Consider the following 19,842-nt stretch of genomic DNA (forward strand, 5'->3'; position numbering starts at 1 on the left):
GACCAACTCCATATTAATGCCCATGATTTTGGAATGAGATGTTCGTGTCCACATACTTTTGGTCATGTAGTGTAGGATCAGTCACACTACATACATACAACATGCTCTCAGTACATGTTTTGGAGTGTTTCTCTGAGGTGCAGCAGTCCACCAACAGCTTTGAGACAGCTAGGCTCTTTGATAAGTAAGTGTGTGTCTGATTGGTTTGTGTATGCATATTTGTGTGTGTGTGTGTGTGTGTGCATGCATGCATGCACATGTGTGTATGTAAGAGAGGGAGGCTCTTGGAGAAGCATGTGGTATGAGGAACAAAAAGTGAAACAAACACCAGTTCTTGCAATTGAATTAAAACAGAACAGATTGGCAGTTTAAAAAAAACAAAAAAACAACATGACTATGGCACCAGACAATGAGAGGAAGGGTTGAAGAAGGGGCAGGGATGGTTCTTGGTGTGTTTTGGTTTTTCTACTAGCCATTGATTCCCCCCCCAAAAAGTGTGGCTGTCAGACATACATATAAATGGAACTCGTTACCCATGTTGCCCTGGGGCTGGGCGGGGCGATACTGGGCGGGCGGCGCACACAGATTGGCACATCACCACCAAAACAATATCAAGGTGAGCGACGCGTCACTGTGCCACAGAGGCTGATGGTGGGCAAGAATTAGGTTTTAGTTTTCCACACCTGGAAACATGGCAAAGTCTATTTGTCCAATGACAAAAATTAGAGGCTAAAGGTAGTGGATGTCTGCCTTCACGGAAAACATCTAGTTCACTTTGTCCTGGAATATGTAGAGGTTGTTGGTGGTTGCCACGGCAATGATGTTGTCCTGGGGGTGCCAGGCGGTGTGGAGGATTTTCTTGTTGAAGTCCAGGCTGTCTACGCTGATCTCGTCCTTCTTCCGCTTCCCGCCGGCACACACCTTGCGGGGCTTCAGGACCTGCCGTGGCTTACTGCCCTCCCGGGACGCCTCCAGGGTCACGTCCCGCCGCTGGCCCCGGTCAAACATCCGGAAGAAGTTGTTGTACGAGCCCGTCATCACCACACTGGGAAGGAAAATGAGGGAGAGGATTAAAACAAGGAAATTAAGAACCTAGGGCTTGTTATTTTTATTTATGAATACAATTTGAGAACTTGGCAATGTTAACCTGTCATTTCCGTTCCAGCAGCACTCAAACTTGTCGAAGATGCAGTCGTTTTCATAGAGCGAGCACAGCTTACTCCTGAGGTACTCGTGAACCTGCCATGAGGGAGACAGGTCAGAGGTAATCAACATGGAGCCACATACTAACCTCAGTTCAGGGGTCAAATCTGTATTTATGAGTCATTTTGAGTCAAATATTCCGAATGAGGGTAAGATGATCGAAATTGCTTACAACATAAGTTCAAAGAAAAACTAGACCTAGTTAAGCTGCAGCTGGCCCAAAACAGAGCAGCACGTCTTGCTCTTCATTGTAATCAGAGGGCTGATATAAATACTATGCATGCCAGTCTCTCTTGGCTAAGAGTTGAGGAGAGACTGGCTACATCACTTCTTTTTATAAGAAACAATGTGCTGAAAATCCCAAATGGTTTGCAAAGTCAACTTACACACAGCTCTGACACACACACTTACCCCACCAGACATGCCACTAAGGGGTCTTTTCACAGTACCCAAATCCATAACAAATTCAAGAAACTGTACAGTATTATATAGAGCCATTATTGCATGGAACTCATATTGCTTAAATAAACAGCAAACCTGGTTTCAAAAAACAGATAAAGCAACACCTCACGGCACAAATCCTCTCCCCTATTTGACCTAGATAGTTTGTGTGCATGTATTGATACAGTTGAAGTCTGAAGTTTATATATACCTTAGCCAAATACATGTAAACTCAGTTTCACAATTCCTGACATTTAATCCTAGTAAAAATTCCCTGTCTTAGGTCAGTTAGGATCACTGCTTTATTTTATGAATTTGAAATGTCAGAATAATAGTAGAGAGAATGATTTATTTCAGCTTTTATTTCTTTCATCACATTCCTAGTGGGTCAGAAGTTTACATACACTCAATTAGTATTTGGTAGCATTGCCTTTAAATTGTTTAACTTGGGTCAAACGTTTCTGGTAGCCTTCCACAAGCTTCCCACAATAAGTTGGGTGAATTTTGGCCCATTCCTCCTTGACAGAGCTGGTTTAACTGAGTCAGGTTTGTAGGCCTCCTTGCTCGCACACGCTTTTTCAGTTCTGCCCACACATTTTCTATAGGATTGAGGTCAGGGCTTTGTGATGGCCACTCCAATACCTTGACTTTGTTGTCCTTAAGCCATTTTGCCACAACTTTGGATGTATGCTTGGGGTCATTGTCCATTTGGAAGACCCATTTGCGACCAAGCTTTAACTTCCTGACTGATGTCTTGATATGTTGCTTCCAGTCCCTCCTGCAGCAAAGCACCCCCACAGCATGATGCTACCACCCCCGTGCTTCACGGTTGGGATGGGGTTTTTCGGCTTGCAAGGTCCCCGTTTTTCCTCCAAACATAACGATGGTCATTATGCCCAAACAGTTCTATTTTTGTTTCATCAGACCAGAGGAAATTTCTCCAAAAAGTACAATCTTTGTCCCCATGTGCAGATGCAAACCGTTGTCTGGCTTTTTTATGGCGGTTTTGGAGCAGTGGCTTCTTCCTTGCTGAGTGGCCTTTGTACCGGTTTCCTCCAGCATCTTCACAAGGTCCTTTGCTGTTGTTCTGGGATTGATTTGCACTTTTCGCACCAAAGTACGTTCATCTCTAGGAGACAGAACGCGTCTCCTTCCTGAGCGGTATGACGGCTGCGGGGTGCCATAGTGTTTATACTTGCGTACTATTGTTTGTACAGATGAATGTGGTACCTTCAGGCGTTTGGAAATCGCTCCCAAGGATGAACCAGACTTGTGGAGGTCAACCATTTTTTTTCCTGAGGTCTTGGCTGATTTCTTTGGATTTTCCCATGACGTCAAGCAAAGAGGCACTGAGTTTGAAGGTAGGCCTTGAAATACATCCACAGGTACACCTCCAATTGACTCAAATTATGTCAATTAGCCTATCAGAAGCTTCTAAAGCCATGACATCATTTTCTGGAATTTTCCAAGCTGTTTAAAGGCACAGTCAACTTAGTGTATGTAAACTTCTGACCAAATGGAATTGTGATACAGTGAATTATAAGTGAAATAATCTGTCTGTAAACAATTGTTGGAAAAATAACTTGTGTCACGCACAAAGTAGATGTCCTAACCGACTAGCCAAAACTATAATAATTTGTTAACAAGAAATTAGTGGAGTTGTTGAAAAAAAACGAGTTTTAATGACTCCAACCTAAGTGTATGTAAACTTCCGACTTCAACTGTATGTAGGCTACGTGTGACTTAAATTTTTTTATGTAGTTCTGTACTTGAGCTGTTCTTGTCTATTACTGTTCAGTATTATGTCATGTTTCATGTTTTGTGTGGACCCCAGGAAGAGTAGCTGCTGCTTTTGCAACAACTAATGGGGATCCTAATAAAATACCAAATCATTGTTTGGTTTCTCATTTCAGGGTGTGAAAGTGCAGCAGTTTGGCAAGAACATAGTCTTAGAGTCCCCCTAGTGGACATTATCTGAAACTACATGCAAGAAATGAGGTGTGATCAGTCCCTGATAAAAAAGTGCACTAAAACAACAGCCTGTTGACTTTCTCAAACCTCAAGTCCCCACACTCCCTCTGCCAGTCTCACCTGGTACGTCTCCACAACCCTGTTCTCCATGTTCAGGTCCCAAATCTTGACAGACAGGTAGTCCCGGGTCATCATGTAGCGCCCGTTGTGGCTGAACTTGACGTCCGAGATGGACGAGATTATCTCAGAGAAAAAGGAGCGGTTACTGGGGTCCTCCGGCTCCTCGAACACTGGAGAGGGAGAGGTCAAGTTAGTTCACCAACTGCTATTAGAGATAATAAAGTGCATGTTGCTGTGCTAGTTAGCCTTTCCCCCCATCCTAATGTGAAAACAAGATATTATACCCTGTGATTCCAAGATGGCGTAGCAGTGCGGCTGTGTTTTTTTTCTGTGTCCTTGTGCAAATAGTTTTTGTCTATTTTGTATATATTTCTCAATTTTACTTTTCTTTCTTTAACTAAATATACTTTCCTGCAACCCGCCTCAACCAACGTGGAAAGGATTCTATTATTTCTTTATAACTTTTATCAAGAACCTTAAGCTGAAACTAGTCTAGCTGCAACCGAATGGATACTTGCTATTAGCCACCGTTAGCGTCTTCACCATTGTCCGTGGCCTGCACTACCCACCAGCCAGCTCTAGATCTAGGCTGGACAATTTGTCGGCCAGTCTGTACAGCGTGCTATCGACCCAGAGCATATCGGATTTTCTGCCGGAATCACTGGACACTAGCGCCGGATCATCGCAACCAGCTAGCTGCAACCAAATGGCTGTTGTCATTGGTTAATTACCATTGCCCTTAGCAAGCACCAGTTAGCCTTGAGCTAGCCTCGAGCCAGGCCCATCTCCAGGCTCTCTGTCAACTGGACGGGACCTCCTAGTGTTGACACGGAGCCCCGCCGATCCAACATGACTGGTTTGCCGACGAAATCATCTGATGTGGTTTCAATAGGCTTCCCGTTACGACGACCACGAAGATCCATCTGCCAGCCCCGGCCCGCTAGCACACGCAAACTACAACTGTGCTCCCTGCTAGCTGTGCTGAAGCACCAATTTGAACTGCTCTCGGACTCACATATTGCTGTTCACTGGACCTTATGATCACTCAGCTGCACAGCTGTTGCCTGCTGGACTGTTCCTTTACACGGTACCCTGTCCTGTTTATTCTGTTTAGCCTCAGCCCAAACGTTATCGCTATTACCAGTTGTTGTCTTAGCTCTCTCTAATAACACCTGTGATTGCTTTATGCCTCTCTCCCATGTCAATTATGCCTTGCCTATTGCTGTTTGGGTTAGTTCTTATTATACAATTTCACTGTAGAACCCCTAGTCCCTCTCAAACTGCCTCAAATAGTTCCTTTGTTCCACCCCCCATACACGCCGAGACCGGCTCAATCGGTGCCTCCAGTGATGCTCTTTCATTGTTACCCAACGCTTAGGGTTACCTGAACTGTACTCATATCCTTCCATATCCTTTTCTGTACATAATGCCCTAAATCTTTTCTACAACGCCCGGAGAACTGCCCCCTTTATTCTATGTACCCAACGCACTAGAAGACCAGTTCTTAAAGCCTTTAGTCGTATCCTTATTCTAGTCCTCCTCTGTTCCTCTGGTGATGTAGAGGCTAACCCAGGCCCTGCAGCCCCCAGTATCACTCCTACTCCCCAGGAGCTATCATTTGTTGACTTCTGTAACTGTAAAAGTCTTGGTTTTCTGCACGTAAATATCAGAAGCCTCCTTCCTAAGTTTGAGTTATTCACTGCGTTAGCACACTCCGCCAACCCTGATGTTCTAGCAGTGTCTGAATCCTGGCTTAGGAAGGCCACCAAAAATTCTGAAATTTCCATCCCCAACAATAACATTTTCCGTCTAGATAGAACTGCCAAAGGGGGTGGAGTTGCAATCTACTGTAGAGATGGCTGTTGTCATTGGTTAATTACCATTGCCCTTAGCAAGCACCAGTTAGCCTTGAGCTAGCCTCGAGCCAGGCCCATCTCCAGGCTCTCTGTCAACTGGACGGGACCTCCTAGTGTTGACACGGAGCCCCGCCGATCCAACATGACTGGTTTGCCGACGAAATCGTCTGATTTGGTTTCTACAGGCTTCCCGTTACGACGTCGACCACGAAGATCCATCTGCTAGCCCGGGCCCGCTAGCACACGCAAGCCGGGCTTTCTCGCCAGTGCTGTAGCAGCCCCGAACTACCTCCGAACTCTCCTATTGCTGTTTACCGGACCATATGATAACTCAGCTATACAGCTGATGCCTGCTGGACTGTTCCTTTATACGGTACCGCATCCAGTTTATGTGTAGCTTTGTCGCCATTACCAGCTGTTGTCTTAGCTCTCTCGAATAACACCTGTGATTGCTTTATGCCTCTCTCCCATGTCAATATGCCTTGCTTATTGCTGTTTTGGTTATTTCTTATTGTACTATTTCACTGTAGACCCCCCCAGCCCAGCTCAACCTGCCTTAGATAGCTCCTTTGTCCCACCCCCCATACACGCGGAGACCGGCTCAAATCGGTGCCTCCAGTGATGCTATCTCTTTCATCGTTACCCAACGCTTAGGTTCACCTCCACATAATGCACTGAATCTATTCTACAACGCCTGGAAATCTGCCCCTTTTTTTCTCTGTACCCAACGCACTAGAAGACCAGTTCTTAAAGCCTTTAGCCGTATCCTTATTCTACTCCTCCTCTGTTCCTCTGGTGATGTAGAGGTTAACTGAGGCCTTGTAGCCCCCAGTATCACTCCTACTCCCCAGGCGTTATCATTTGTTGACTTCTGTAACCGTAAAAGCCTTGGTTTCTTGCACGTTAACATCCGAAGCCTCCTCCCTAAGTTTCAGTTATTCACTGCGTTAGCACACTCCGCCAACCCAGATGTTCTAGTAGTGTCTGAACCCTGGCTTAGGAAGGCCACCAAAAATTCAGAAATGTCCATCCCCAACTACAACATTTTCCATCTCGATAGAACTGCCAAAGGGGGTGGGGTTGCAATCTACTGTAGAGATAGCCTGCAGAGCTCTATTATACTATCCAGGTATGTGCACAAACAGTTTGAGCTTCTACTTCAAAAAAATCCACCTTTCCAGAAATAAGTCTCACTGTTGCCGCTTGCTACAGACCCCCCTCAGCCCCGAGCTGTGCCCTGGACACCATATGTGAACTGATTGCCCCCCATCTATCCTCAGAGTTCGTACTGCTTGGTGACCTAAACTGGGATATGCTTAACATCCCGGCCAACCTACAATCTAAACTAGATGCCCTCAATCTCACACAAATTATCAACGAACCTACCAAGTACAACCATAAATCCGTAAACAAGGGCACCCTCAGATATCATCCTGACAAATTTACCCTCTAAATACACCTCCGCTGTCTTCAACCAGGATCTCAGCGATCACTGCCTTATTGCCTGCATCCGTACTGGGGCCACGGTCAAACGACCACCCCTCATCACTGTCGAACGCTCCCTAAAACACTTTAGCGAGCAGGCCTTTCTAATTGACCTGGCCCGGGTATCCTGGATGGATATTGCCCTCATTCCGTCAGTAGAGGATGCCTGGTTGTTCTTTAAAAAGTGCTTTCCTCTCAATCTTACATAAGCATGCCCCATTCAAAAAAAATCAGAACTAAGAACAGATATAGCCCCTGGTTCTCCTCAGACTTGACTGCACCTTGACCAGCACAAAAACATCCTGTAGCGTACTGCATTAGCATCGAACAGCCCCCGCGATATGCAACTTTTCAGGGAAGTCAGGAACCAATATACACAATCAGTTAGGAAAGCAAAGGCTAGCTTTTTCAAACAGAAATGTGCATCCTGTAGCACTAACTCCAAAAAGTTTTGGGACACTGTAAAGTCCATGGAGAATAAGAGCACCTCCTCCCAACTGCCCACTGCACTGAGGCTAGGAAACACTGTCACCACCGATAAATCTACAATAATCGAGAATTTCAACAAGCATTTTGCTACGGCTGGCCATGCTTTCCACCTGGCTACCCCTTCCCCGGCCACCAGCTCTGCACCCTCCGCTGCAACTTGCCCATGCCCCCCACCCCCCCCCCCTCTCGTAACGTCTGAGATCCCCAGAGATTGGAAAGCTGCCACGGTCATCCCCCTCTTCAAAGGGGGTGACACTCTAGATCCAAACTGTTACAGACCTATATCAATCCTGCCCTGCCTTTCGAAAGTATTTGAAAGCCAAGTTAACAAACTGATCACCGACCATTTCGAATCCCACTGTACCTTCTCCGCTATGCAATCCTGTTTCCGAGCTGGTCATGGGTGCACCTCAGCCACGCTCAAGGTCCTAAACAATATTATAACCGCGATCGATAAAAGACAGTACTGCGCAGCAGTCTTCATCGACCTGGCCAAGGCTTTCGACTCTCAACCACCGCATTCTTATTGGCAGACTAAATAGCCTTGGTTTCTCAAATGACTGCCTCGCCTGGTTCACCAACTACTTCTCAGATAGAGTTCAATGTGTCAAATCGGAGGGCCTGTTGTCTGGACCTCTGGCAGTCTCTATGTGGGTGCCACAGGGTTCAATTCTCGGGCCGACTCTTTTCTCCGTGTATATCAATGATGTCGCTCTTGCTGCTGGTGACGCTCGGATCCACCTCTATGCGGATGACACCATTTGTATACATCTGGCCCTTCATTGGACACCGTTAACAAACCTCCAAACGAGCTTTAATGCCATACAACACTCCTTCCGTGGCCTCCAACTGCTCTTAAACACTAGTAAAACTAAACACATGTTCTTCAACCGAACGCTGCTTGCACCCGCCCACCCGACTAGAATCACTACTCTCGGCGGGTCTGACCTAGAGTATGTGGACAACTACAAATACCTAGGTGTCTGGTTAGACTGTAAACTCTCCTTCCAGACTCACATTAAGCATCTCCAATCCAAAAGTTAAATCTAGAATCGGCTTCTTATTTCGCAACAAAGCCTCCTTCACTCATGCTGCCAAACATGCCCTCGTAAAACTGACTATCCTACCGACCCTTGACTTCGGTGATGTCATTTACAAAATAGCCTCCAACACTCTACTCAGCAAATTGGATGAAGTCTATCACAGTGCCATCCGTTTTGTCACCAAAGCCCCATATACTACCCACCATTGTGACCTGTACGCTCTTGTTGGCTAGCCCTCACTACATATTCGTCGCCAAACCCACTGGCTCCAGGTCATCTATAAATCACTGCTAGGCAAATCCCCGTCTTATCTTAGCTCACTGGTCACCATAGCAACACCCACCCGTAGTCTGCGCTCCAGCAGGTACAGTGGGGGAAAAAAGTATTTAGTCAGCCACCAATTGTGCAAGTTCTCCCACTTAAAAAGATGAGGCCTGTAATTTTCATCATAGGTACACGTCAACTATGACAGACAAAATGAGAAGAAAAAAAATCCAGAAAATCGCATTGTAGGATTTTTAATGAATTTATTTGCAAATTATGGTGGAAAATAAGTCTGTTGCTGGTATTTTGGCCCATTCCTCCATATAGATCTCCTCTAGAGCAGTGATGTTTTGGGGCTGTCGCTGGGCAACACGGACTTTCAACTCCCTCCAAAGATTTTCTATGGGGTTGAAATCTGGAGACTGGCTAGGCCACTCCAGGACCTTGAAATGCTTCTTACGAAGCCACTCCTTCGTTGCCCGGGCGGTGTGTTTGGGATCATTGTCATGCTGAAAGACCCAGCCACGTTTCATCTTCAATGCCCTTGCTGATGGAAGGAGGTTTTCACTCAAAATCTCACGATACATGGCCCCATTCATTCTTTCCTTTACACGGAAAAACAGCCCCAAAGCATGATGTTTCCACCCCCATGCTTCACAGTAGGTATGGTGTTCTTTGGATGCAACTCAGCATTCTTTGTCCTCCAAACACGACGAGTTGAGTTTTTACCAAAAAGTTCTATTTTGGTTTCATCTGACCATATGACATTCTCCCAATCCTCTTCTGGATCATCCAAATGCACTCTAGCAAATTTCAGACGGGCCTGGACATGTACTGGCTTAAGCAGGGGGACACGTCTGGCACTGCAGGATTTGAGTCCCTGGCGGCGTAGTGTGTTACTGATGGTAGGCTTTGTTACTTTGGTCCCAGCTCTCTGCAGGTCATTCACTAGGTCCCCCCGTGTGGTTCTGGGATTTTTGCTCACCGTTCCTGTGATCATTTTGACCCCACGTGGAGCCCCAGATCGAGGGAGATTATCAGTGGTCTTGTACGTCTTCCATTTCCTAATAATTGCTCCCACAGTTGATTTCTTCAAACCAAGCTGCTTACCTATTGCAGATTCAGTCTTCCCAGCCTGGTGCAGGTCTACAATTTTGTTTCTGGTGTCCTTAGACAGCTCTTTGGTCTTGGCCATAGTGGAGTTTGGAGTGTGACTGTTTGAGGTTGTGGACAGGTGTCTTTTATACTGATAACAAGTTCAAACAGGTGCCATTAATACAGGTAATGAGTGGAGGACAGAGGAGCCTCTTAAAGAAGAAGTTACAGGTCTGTGAGAGCCAGAAATCTTGCTTGTTTGTAGGTGACCAAATACTTATTTTCCACCATAATTTGCAAATAAATTCATAAAAAAATCCTACAATGTGATTTTCTGGAAAAAAAATGCTCAATTTGTCTGTCATAGTTGACGTGTACCTATGATGAAAATTACAGGCCTCTCATCTTTTTAAGTGGGAGAACTTGCACAATTGGTGGCTGACTAAATACTTTTCCCCCCACTGTATATCTCATTGGTCATCCCCAAAGCCAACACCTCCTTTGGCTGCCATTCCTTCCAGTTCTCTGCTGCCACGACTGGAACGAACTGCAAAAATCTCTGAATCTGGAGACTTATCTCCCTCACTAACTATAGGCGTCAGTTGTCAGAGCAGCTTACCGATCACTGCACCTGTACACAGCCCATCTGTAATTAGCCCATCCAACTGCCTCATCCCCATATTGTTATTTATTTTGCTAATTTGCACCCCAGTATCTCTATTTGCACATCATCTTTTGCACATCTATCATTCCAGTGTTAATACAAAATTGTAACTATTTTGCACTATGGCCTATTTATTGCCATACCTCCATAATTTACTACATTCACACACACTGTATATATATTTTCTGTTGTATTTTTGACTTTGTTTTGTTTACCCCATATGTAACTGTGTTGTTGTTTTTATCGCACTGCTTTGCTTTATCTTGGCCAGGTCGCAGTTGTAAATGAGAACTTGTTCTCAACTGGCTTACCTGGTTAAATAAATAAATATTCCCACATTTCTCCTATGCAGCGATGTGAATTCATTCAAGCCATTTTCTAATGGTTAAACGTGAAAGCCCCTTATACAGAGGTTGTTGCCGTGGCCACTAGGTACTCACATTTGGAGTGCGTGTCACATAGCGCTGATGCCCTCATGTCACAGAGTCGGATGGTGCCCTTACTGCTGCTGTAGACGAAGGTGTTGCACTGGTGTGGATGGAACTCCGCTGCTGTAATCACCTCTGTCAGCTCCTCCATGTTGACTGGCTTTATATCCACAATGTCTGGGAGGGGCTAGAGTCAAGGGGGACTAGCACACAGGGGGTAAACACACACACCCCCCCCCCCTCCTTTGTCCCTTCCCTCAACCATCCTATAATTAACAGCTGGACAAGGATACTGAAGCTGCGGTCGGTGATCTCCTGGTGCCAGAGGTTGATGCGCAGGTCGTCTGCGGATAGATATGTCTCATGGTCACTGTTTATTGAGATGGAGTTGATGTGATAAGTGTGGGCGTTGGCAAACACCCTTCGAGGGCTCGCCTCCACCATGAGGTCCATGGGTCTAAACACAGGCACCTGCAAGGGTACAGAGGGTAGTCAGCGGGTGAGGCTCTAAGGGTATAGGCTACACCCACACAGTGACTAGTGTTTCTCCATAATATAGCTAGGGCCTGTTTTTCTTTAGCAATCATTTGGCATGCATGGATTTTATCAAACTGTCCCCCTTTCTTTTTATATCAGCTGGTCCAGCACCATCCTCAGAATATTTTTTAGTTGTTGGTGCAATTCTCATTTCTAGAGAAAGCTTAAAATACATAACAAAAATCGCAAAATCTCACATGATGGGCAGAACACAGGGACCCAACTTTAGCCCCTGGCATGTAATCAGCTAAGCACTTACCCGAAGTGCAGTGACAGTGTTGGGGTCTATGTAGCGTCCATCCTCCTCTTTCAGGTTGTAGCCCTCTGGTCTCTTGTCTCGTTCACTGATCTTCCACAACTTTATGGTTTTGTCTGCCAATCAGAACACAGGACTAGATAAATACATTTAACAGCTAAACAAAGCTCAGTGATGTGATGGCATGCATAAAAGTTCACCAGAGATTGGAAACCGACTGACCGTTAGTGGACAACAGGAACTGAGCTGCGTTCTTCTGGGGCAGCCAGCGGATTTTGTTGATCTTCTCCTCGATCTCTAAACTCTTCAAGTAGTCAAACTCGGGCTCATGGCTCTGGAAAGTGCTGTAAACATTGTACTCACTACGGCACTGTGGCTGACTCTTATTCTGTTGGGGGAGAGAGAGGGAAAAGATGAAGAGAGGGAAAAAGGAGACGTAGTAAGGGATGGAGGAGGCAGCAGAAGGAAGGGTAGAAAATGTTTGCTTTATTCGTTTTCCACAATCACCTCCTTTCCATTCAAAAGCAAATTGGAATTTAAACTCCAAACTTCCAGACAGTCATACCTCTATTTCCTGCTGAAAGATGACGACCCTGCCACCCTTGTCTCCTGTGGCTAGCAGCTCCCCTGAGTGGTTGAACTCCACAGTAGATATGATGTCGGCTGAACACAAAACAGGTATATAGATCATTCAAGAAAATCAAAATATGTGGTAGTTATTTCTTTCTACCCAACACAAAAGGTATTCAGAGAGGAATTGCAGGTGGTTGTATCCATGAGACTGCAATTAGCATATGAACATTACTAGCACTGGATTTGTTTAGAGGTCTATCTTCTATCCAAGAGCTGGAGTCTTAGAATGTGATTACATCCAAAGCAGACACACAATGATCAGTAACCAAGTTCCTACATGCACCAGCACCTTCCCCCAACAACAGTATGGAGGCTTTTTAGACAGAGGCTGACACACACTGTTGCCCATTCGAGCAGAAAGACAATGCTGAGAAAGGTTGCAGCAGGAGGCCATAGACTGAGCTTAACACCCTGGGGCCAAGGGTGGGGGTATGTAAGTGAGTGTGTGTATCATGTGTAAGGAGGGCATGGACACGCCACGTTGTCAATGCCCTGACCCCCCAACAACATGTTTTCAGCACTTTTATTTCCATAACTGACCAAAACTTGTTTTCTCATGGCACTCTGGTTCCTCTGCAGTAGACATGGTGAGCAATGTTTGGAATATCAAATCAGAATACATAGACACCCAAGTATTGCGATAACGCCACCAGTGATTTTATTTGGCCCCCCACATTTGAGAATTTTGTTTTTTTGTTGTTGAACGTAGACTATAAAAACACCAGCAAATCAGCTCCAATGATTTTAATTGGAAATCTGTTCCAAACTATTCCCACACCTAATAGAGATATATGTGATCATATAAAAACTTAAGGTTTGAAATGATTATGTTTTAGTCAAATATATCTGTTTGGGCTTCTTGCGGTCAATTTGTGGTCTTGACCATTCAGTCAAGAAAAAAAAGAAAACAGCCCTGCGGCTAATCTAGTTGTTGATCCCTGCTATACATTCATATGCCCAGTATCAGCCTACGCAGTGACACACACTTCCTAAATCCTTAAGAGATTGACCTATAATCAGGAGCAGAGCACATGGTGACTCAGTTCTCCTTCTGTGTATCTTTAGACTGATCTAGGATCTGCAGGAGAGGATAGATTGCTTGGGAACATGGAATTCAGTAGTGATGGGGGGGGGCATCTATATCGGGTTATTATTTTTGACAGTATATCGTATCGACAATGTCATAATATTATTTTTGCGCTACTTGGCTGTGCCTGAACCAAAACTCCAGTACTTTTCCTTCATAGCTTTTTCTCCATCTTCTTTTGAAATAGGGAGCCAATTTGTTCTCTGCACATTTCCATGACTGATCAAAACTAATTTTCTCAAGGCTCTCTCTTGTCCCTCTGCAGCAGACATATGGTGAGCAATATGTTTGGAACATCGAATCACAATAGAAATCACAGTATCGAATCGCAATATATATAGAATCGTGAGAATCACAATACATATCGTATCGGCACCTAAGTATCGTGATATCGTGTCGTAAGGTCCCTGGCAATTTCCAGCCCTAGCGTACAGTGCACCATACTGGATGTTCACACAGACTGTGTCAGCATGAGTGTGAGGCCACAGGACAAAAGCCAACAAGAGAAAGCAGCAAGCAAGCCATTGTGTGTCAGAAATCGACTTTGCAGTCACTCTTGCATAGCATTGGACTGTCTGGGAGGCTAGCAGTGTAACATTTAGGGAGATGAGGAGTCATGGGTGACCGCCGGGGAATGCAAGATAACTGGAAGAGCGTGTCGCATTGAGTACGATATATCCAGCACAACATAATTTATTGTGAAATATGAACAACTACTAGGAAGCATGATGATTCTGCCACTGTACTGTACCAATGTCTATGACCTGTGAAGAGCTCTTACCTTCGGCAACGTCGTCATCAATGGCCCCCTTCACCTGTGAGAAGCACCACTGCACGTCATTGCTCCCACCTCCAGCTCCTGAATAGCAGAATGACAGTTACTGATCGAGATATTGCATGACTGGTTATGTTACAAATCTGACAGAAAAAGGAGTTTCGAAGTGAGGGGGAAGCCTGTGACCTGACCATTGGCGTGAGAAATTATGTGTATAGACAGACACAACATGACCCGTCTTGGTCCCATCTTGTGCATTAAGCTCATTGATAACATCTGATACTACATGGACTGGCAACACAGTCAAAATGAAAGACAATGTCCTCAGGAGTCCCTGGAGACCTATGACTGTACTTCCAGAGCCTCTTGATAATACACTTGTTAAGAGAGAAGCCTCTCGGGAACTGAAGCATAGCTCAAGATAATTATTATTATTTGGGTGCTTATATTTGTCCTATTGGAAATTTGTTTTTTGCATATCCCAAATCCCCCCGAGAAACCCTCAGAGAGTGGGGTCAAGGCCAGGGTCTGCCATTAACAACAGCAACCCTGGAGCAATTAGGGTTAAGTGCCTTGCTCAAGGGCACATTGACAGCTTTTTCACTTTGTCGGTTACTGGCCCAACGCTGTAACCTCTAGGCTACCTGCCGCCCTCAACAGCTGTTAACATCAAAGTTCAAACAACATCATACACTAGGTCAAGGCAGGGGAAATACTACTACAGTATTATATTTTATAATGGATAAGGAATATACATTTCCCACAGAGATTTGTAAATAGCCATTGAAACAGATCAACTAGCGCTAGTCCATCTCAAAATGGTCAATATCAAAATCTGTCTCTGACTGGGTTATTACAGGTATAGTGTCCCGACAGGTTCTCGATAATAATAACAGTAATTGCACAATGAAACAGGTTGAGTTGTACATTTCCACATGTAATAATTTCCGTTATTGCACAATGGAACTGGTTAGATTTGTTGATAAAAACATGTCTGGGTTGGGTGTGTGATAAATGCAGGAGGAGCAGGTATGACTAGAAGGTTGTTAATGCAGAGGCTGAAGCCTAAACGTCCCATTAATAAAATACATACATCTAGCATGTAACTTGGCTGACTACAAGTGATCACAATTGTAAGTGTGGTTAGTATGCTAAATTAGGTTGTCATCTGCCTCTGCAAAAATAGTGATACAAGCACCATGGAGCCCTCTGTCAACAAGTAATACCTTATCCCATCATTAGAGAACCAAGGCCTACAATAGATGCTGGAAAGTAGTCAGGTCTATATTTAGAGTGCTGTATACTTTCGACAGACACTGAATCTCATGCATAAACTGAGTCATAGATAGTTAGCAATGATTTCAGCCAAGTCATTATTGGCCCACCTAGGAATGCAATCCCAGCCCGAGGGAAATGGCACGGTGATCTTCATGTTCAAGCATACATAAATATTACATCAAAGCCCACATCCAGCAATAGAACTATGACTCATGGCTAAATCGATTATGGTGGTGGTGTGGCATTAAAAGGTGGACATCGTAACGTTACAGGTGCAAGGTGGCGTTCGGAAGAAGCCAGTCATCATCATCCACCCACCCACCATCTTTCACATCAAGACTCCCGCTCAACTCGCAGGTCATGCTAGCGCTATTAGGGATAATTTAGCAACTTAGCTAGCCAACTTGGCTACCAGTAGTACTACCAGAAATACTACTTGGCTGGCTAACTCACTGAAAGGAAATTATAGCCTTTGGCATAGTTAGGTAGCTAACGTTACAGCTTCATACTAACAGTTAACATGAAATGACAGCGATGCATATGATGTGATTGAGAGGAACGTGGGGCTAGCTATAACTTAGCCACATATAGCTAACGTTAGCCTGTAAAGTTGGACGTCCCCAGCGAGGATGATTGGTGAGGCCCAGTGACAAATGATTTAGTTAGTTAGCTAGCTTGAGCAATTAGCTAGACTTACATAATTCTAAATACAGCATTGTATATAACTAGCTAGCTTGCTAGTTGCTTGCTAAGGTTGCTAGCTAATGTTATTACCGCCGGTAGATTTACTAGCAGCTAGTTAGCTAACATTACTATTTCCATTTACCTGCCATGGCTAGAGGGATTCGCGCTCGATTGCCGGGCGTGTTTGTCCGGGTACGGACTCGTGCAAGCGGTCTCTCAAATGAAGGAGCTAGATCGTGGGACCGAGACGTTCCGGGCAGCCCTTCTGCTTGGCTCGGACTCTCTTCCCTCCCTCTCCGGCTTGTTCACTCACTCGCACACTTTCCCCGACAAGTCCTTCCAACACCCACCATCCACAGACAGTTCAAAATGGCGCTACCGCATCCTACATGACATCATCATAACCCGCCTCTTCTTGAGTGGAAATGGTCGGCGTATATCCAAAAGGGACACACCCACGGATGGGACGCACAGTTCTTATTATTGTCAATGCTATTCGGGATCATTGGGACGTCCCTACCCTTACCCGTAGTCATTGCCCCAATTTCTCAGTTATTCTAATCTATAATGAGCCTTTGGCTGATCAGTGGGCAACGGCCGGCCCCTTACCAAGATGGGCAAGCCCGATTTTCTGATAGGTTGAATTGAGGTCAGGCAAAATCACATTCAAAGTGATTATTATATATGTACACTATATATGTACACTACCGAAAACGTTTGGGGTCACTTAAAAATGTCCTTGTTTTCGAAAGAAAAGCAAATTTTTTGTCCATTAAAATAACATCAAATTGATCAGAAATACAGTGTAGACATTGTTCATGTTGTAAATGGCTATTGTAGCTGGAAATGGCTGATTTTTAATGGAATATCTACTTAGGCATGCAGAGGCCCATTATCAGCAACCATCAGTCCTGTGTTCCAATGGCACGTTGTGTTTGCTAATCCAAGTTTATCATTTTAAAAGGCTAATTGATCATTAGAAAACCCTTTTGCAATTATGTTAGCACAGCTGAAAACTGTTGTGCTGATTAAAGAAGCAATAAAACTGGCCTTGTTGAGACTCGTTGAGTATATCTGGAGCATCAGCAATTGTAGGTTCAATTACAGGCTCAAATTGGCCAGAAACAAACAACATTCTTCTGAAACTCGTCAGTCTATTCTTGTTCTGAGAAATGAAGGCTATTGCATGCGAGAAATTGCCAAGAAACTGAAGATCTCGTACAACGCTGTGTCCTACTCCCTTCAAAGAACAGCGCAAACTGGCTCTAACCAGAATAGAAGGAGGAGTGGGAGGCCCCAGTGCACAACTGAGCAAGAGGACAAATACATTGGAGTGTCTAGTTTGAGAAACAGACGCCTAACAGGTCCTCAACGGGCAGCTTCATTAAATAGTACCCGCAAAACACCAGTCTCAACGTCAACAGTGAAGAGGCGACTCCGGGATGCTAACCTTCTAGGCAGAGTTGCAAAGAAAAAGCCATATCTCAGACTGGCCAATAAAATGAAAAGATTAAGATGGGCAGTCTGAGATATGGCTTTTTCTTTGCAACTCTGCCTAGAAGGTCAGCATCCCGGAGTCGCCTCTTCACTGTTGACATTGAGACCATGTACTTTCCACCGCTTGCTCCCATCTTGTTGTCTTGTTGCCGCATTCCGACCATCCTGCTGGCTCTCTCCTCCTCGACTACTGCTCACACTTCCTCCTGCACCAGCTTCCGCCTGTCTTTCCCTTGGGCCTTGTCGTAGCGTGGTGTTATAATGCTACCAAGGCCAGCTCTTCCGGGAGTCACTGTACCCACCAGCATGCTGTGCCGTAGCCGTGACTCAGCCTGCTCACTGCATCCTGAGCCCTCCACTTCCTTCCTGTTGTCACCTCTATACCGGCCTAGGTGAGTACTCGCTGTTCTGATGTCCAGAAGTTATTTTCGGTCATAGGAAACGATGGCGGAAACATTATGTACAAAAATAATTTAAAATACATTAAAAAAACTCAAGTGTGTGTCTGTTATTATTATTTTTATGTAATGTGCAATATCTGTGTAGGCAAAATTAGGAATTTACATGGCCAGATAATTGTTATATATGTTTGGCATATTTCTGCTGTTGGGAAGAGAATAGGATGTTATGTAGAAAAATATGTTGGTAGGACAAAAATATGAACACAACATATAACGTGTTGGTCCCTTGTTATATGAGCTGAAATAAAACATCTGTTAGAAATAGTGTAATTCAAATCTGGTATTGGAATAAGAGAAAACATAATCAAGAGATATTCAATCCAAGCTAAATTTATTATATGCAAAATGTATGTATGATAAGTATGATGGTTCGTATACGGGCTCACTGAAATACCACGCAGGGCAGACAGAGAACTAAGCCATTGTTATGAGTTCTTCTTAAAATACTCTGACAGAGATAGTTCCCGCTCCCTGCTGGCCAATCAGAGTAGAGACTGAGCGTGGTTTAGACTTACTCAGCCAATCCGTTGGCGCACAGGCTGGTCCCAGCCCCTTGGCGCTCCACTGTTGCCAGGTGTCTAGTTGTTTTGCAACTTATCCAGAAAGTCAGCACTTTTTGCAGTACACATCCTTGAGTATGATGGTTTAACAAAGAGGCAGTGTGTATGTGTCTGTGAGAAATACAAGTCTTATCTCATCCTACCCCCTAACGTTCCTCACATGAATCACAGCTTGTTATGTGAAACAATTTATATCAGTACAGTACAAACCCTTTATGTTTAATCATTAATGCATTCTTTCTAAGCTAGTCATCACATCTAGATCCCCACAATCCCCCTTTTCACACCCACTGGGTGTGAACCCAAAATAAGAAAACACAGGGTGTCACTCATTAAAATACAATACAAACAAAAATAATCACACTTTTATTAATAGGCAATAATGATAATAAAAAGGCCTTCAGTCCTTCCATCTACACGTAACTTGTACTAGGTTGGCTACCAGCCACCCAGGAACTTCAAACCTTCACATAAGGAAAGACAAACATTCACAATGGTTAACTTGATTAATAAAGCATAAAACACAGGATTAATAGAACACAAAACACAAGATTATTAAAACATAAAACACAAACAGGGAAGTAAATTTTGGCCCCCTTTAGACACCCTCTAGGGTGTCACTCCACCAAGCCTGGTAGGTCATATCCTTCATTCCTTAGGTCGGAGTCCGGGATTGGGCCGTATCTCACCATCTGTTGGGAAACCGCCTCTCCATCTCCTTTCTCACCAACCCTCAGACACAGGGAATAAGACAACATCCACAAAGAACAAGTATACCCATAGAAGCTATAACTTCACCCAGAATAGTTACAACAATAGTTTTCCATTTACCAAATATGTTATCAAACCAACCGTTTAGGGAGCTATCAATACCAGAGTTCTCAGCCAGTTCGTTCGCCAGCGTGGTGAGTCCCTGAAGCGCTTTGGTCACGGACCCGTCCGGTGCTGTATTGTTTGAGATGAAAGTACAGCACATAGATCCAAACAGAACACAAACTCCACCCCGCTCAGCCAA

The 19,842-nt window shown here is 44.6% G+C and overlaps 1 protein-coding gene across 1 annotated transcript; it reads right to left on the bottom strand.

Annotated features, from left to right (window-relative positions):
• On the bottom strand, positions 1–16,699 carry ppp2r2ab (protein phosphatase 2, regulatory subunit B, alpha b). The gene is made up of 10 exons (XM_041898208.2): positions 16,452–16,699; positions 14,354–14,431; positions 12,418–12,515; positions 12,075–12,240; positions 11,856–11,968; positions 11,353–11,530; positions 11,072–11,236; positions 3,736–3,905; positions 1,148–1,239; positions 1–1,045 (listed from the first exon to the last, which is right to left on the bottom strand). The coding sequence occupies exons 1-10, from the start codon at positions 16,456–16,458 to the stop codon at positions 766–768; spliced, it is 1,347 nt and encodes a 448-aa protein (XP_041754142.1). The 5' UTR covers positions 16,459–16,699; the 3' UTR covers positions 1–765.
• Positions 16,700–19,842: the final 3,143 nt, after the last annotated feature.

This window comes from Coregonus clupeaformis, chromosome 15 (genome assembly GCF_020615455.1).
Source record: "Coregonus clupeaformis isolate EN_2021a chromosome 15, ASM2061545v1, whole genome shotgun sequence".
NCBI lineage: Eukaryota > Metazoa > Chordata > Actinopteri > Salmoniformes > Salmonidae > Coregonus > Coregonus clupeaformis.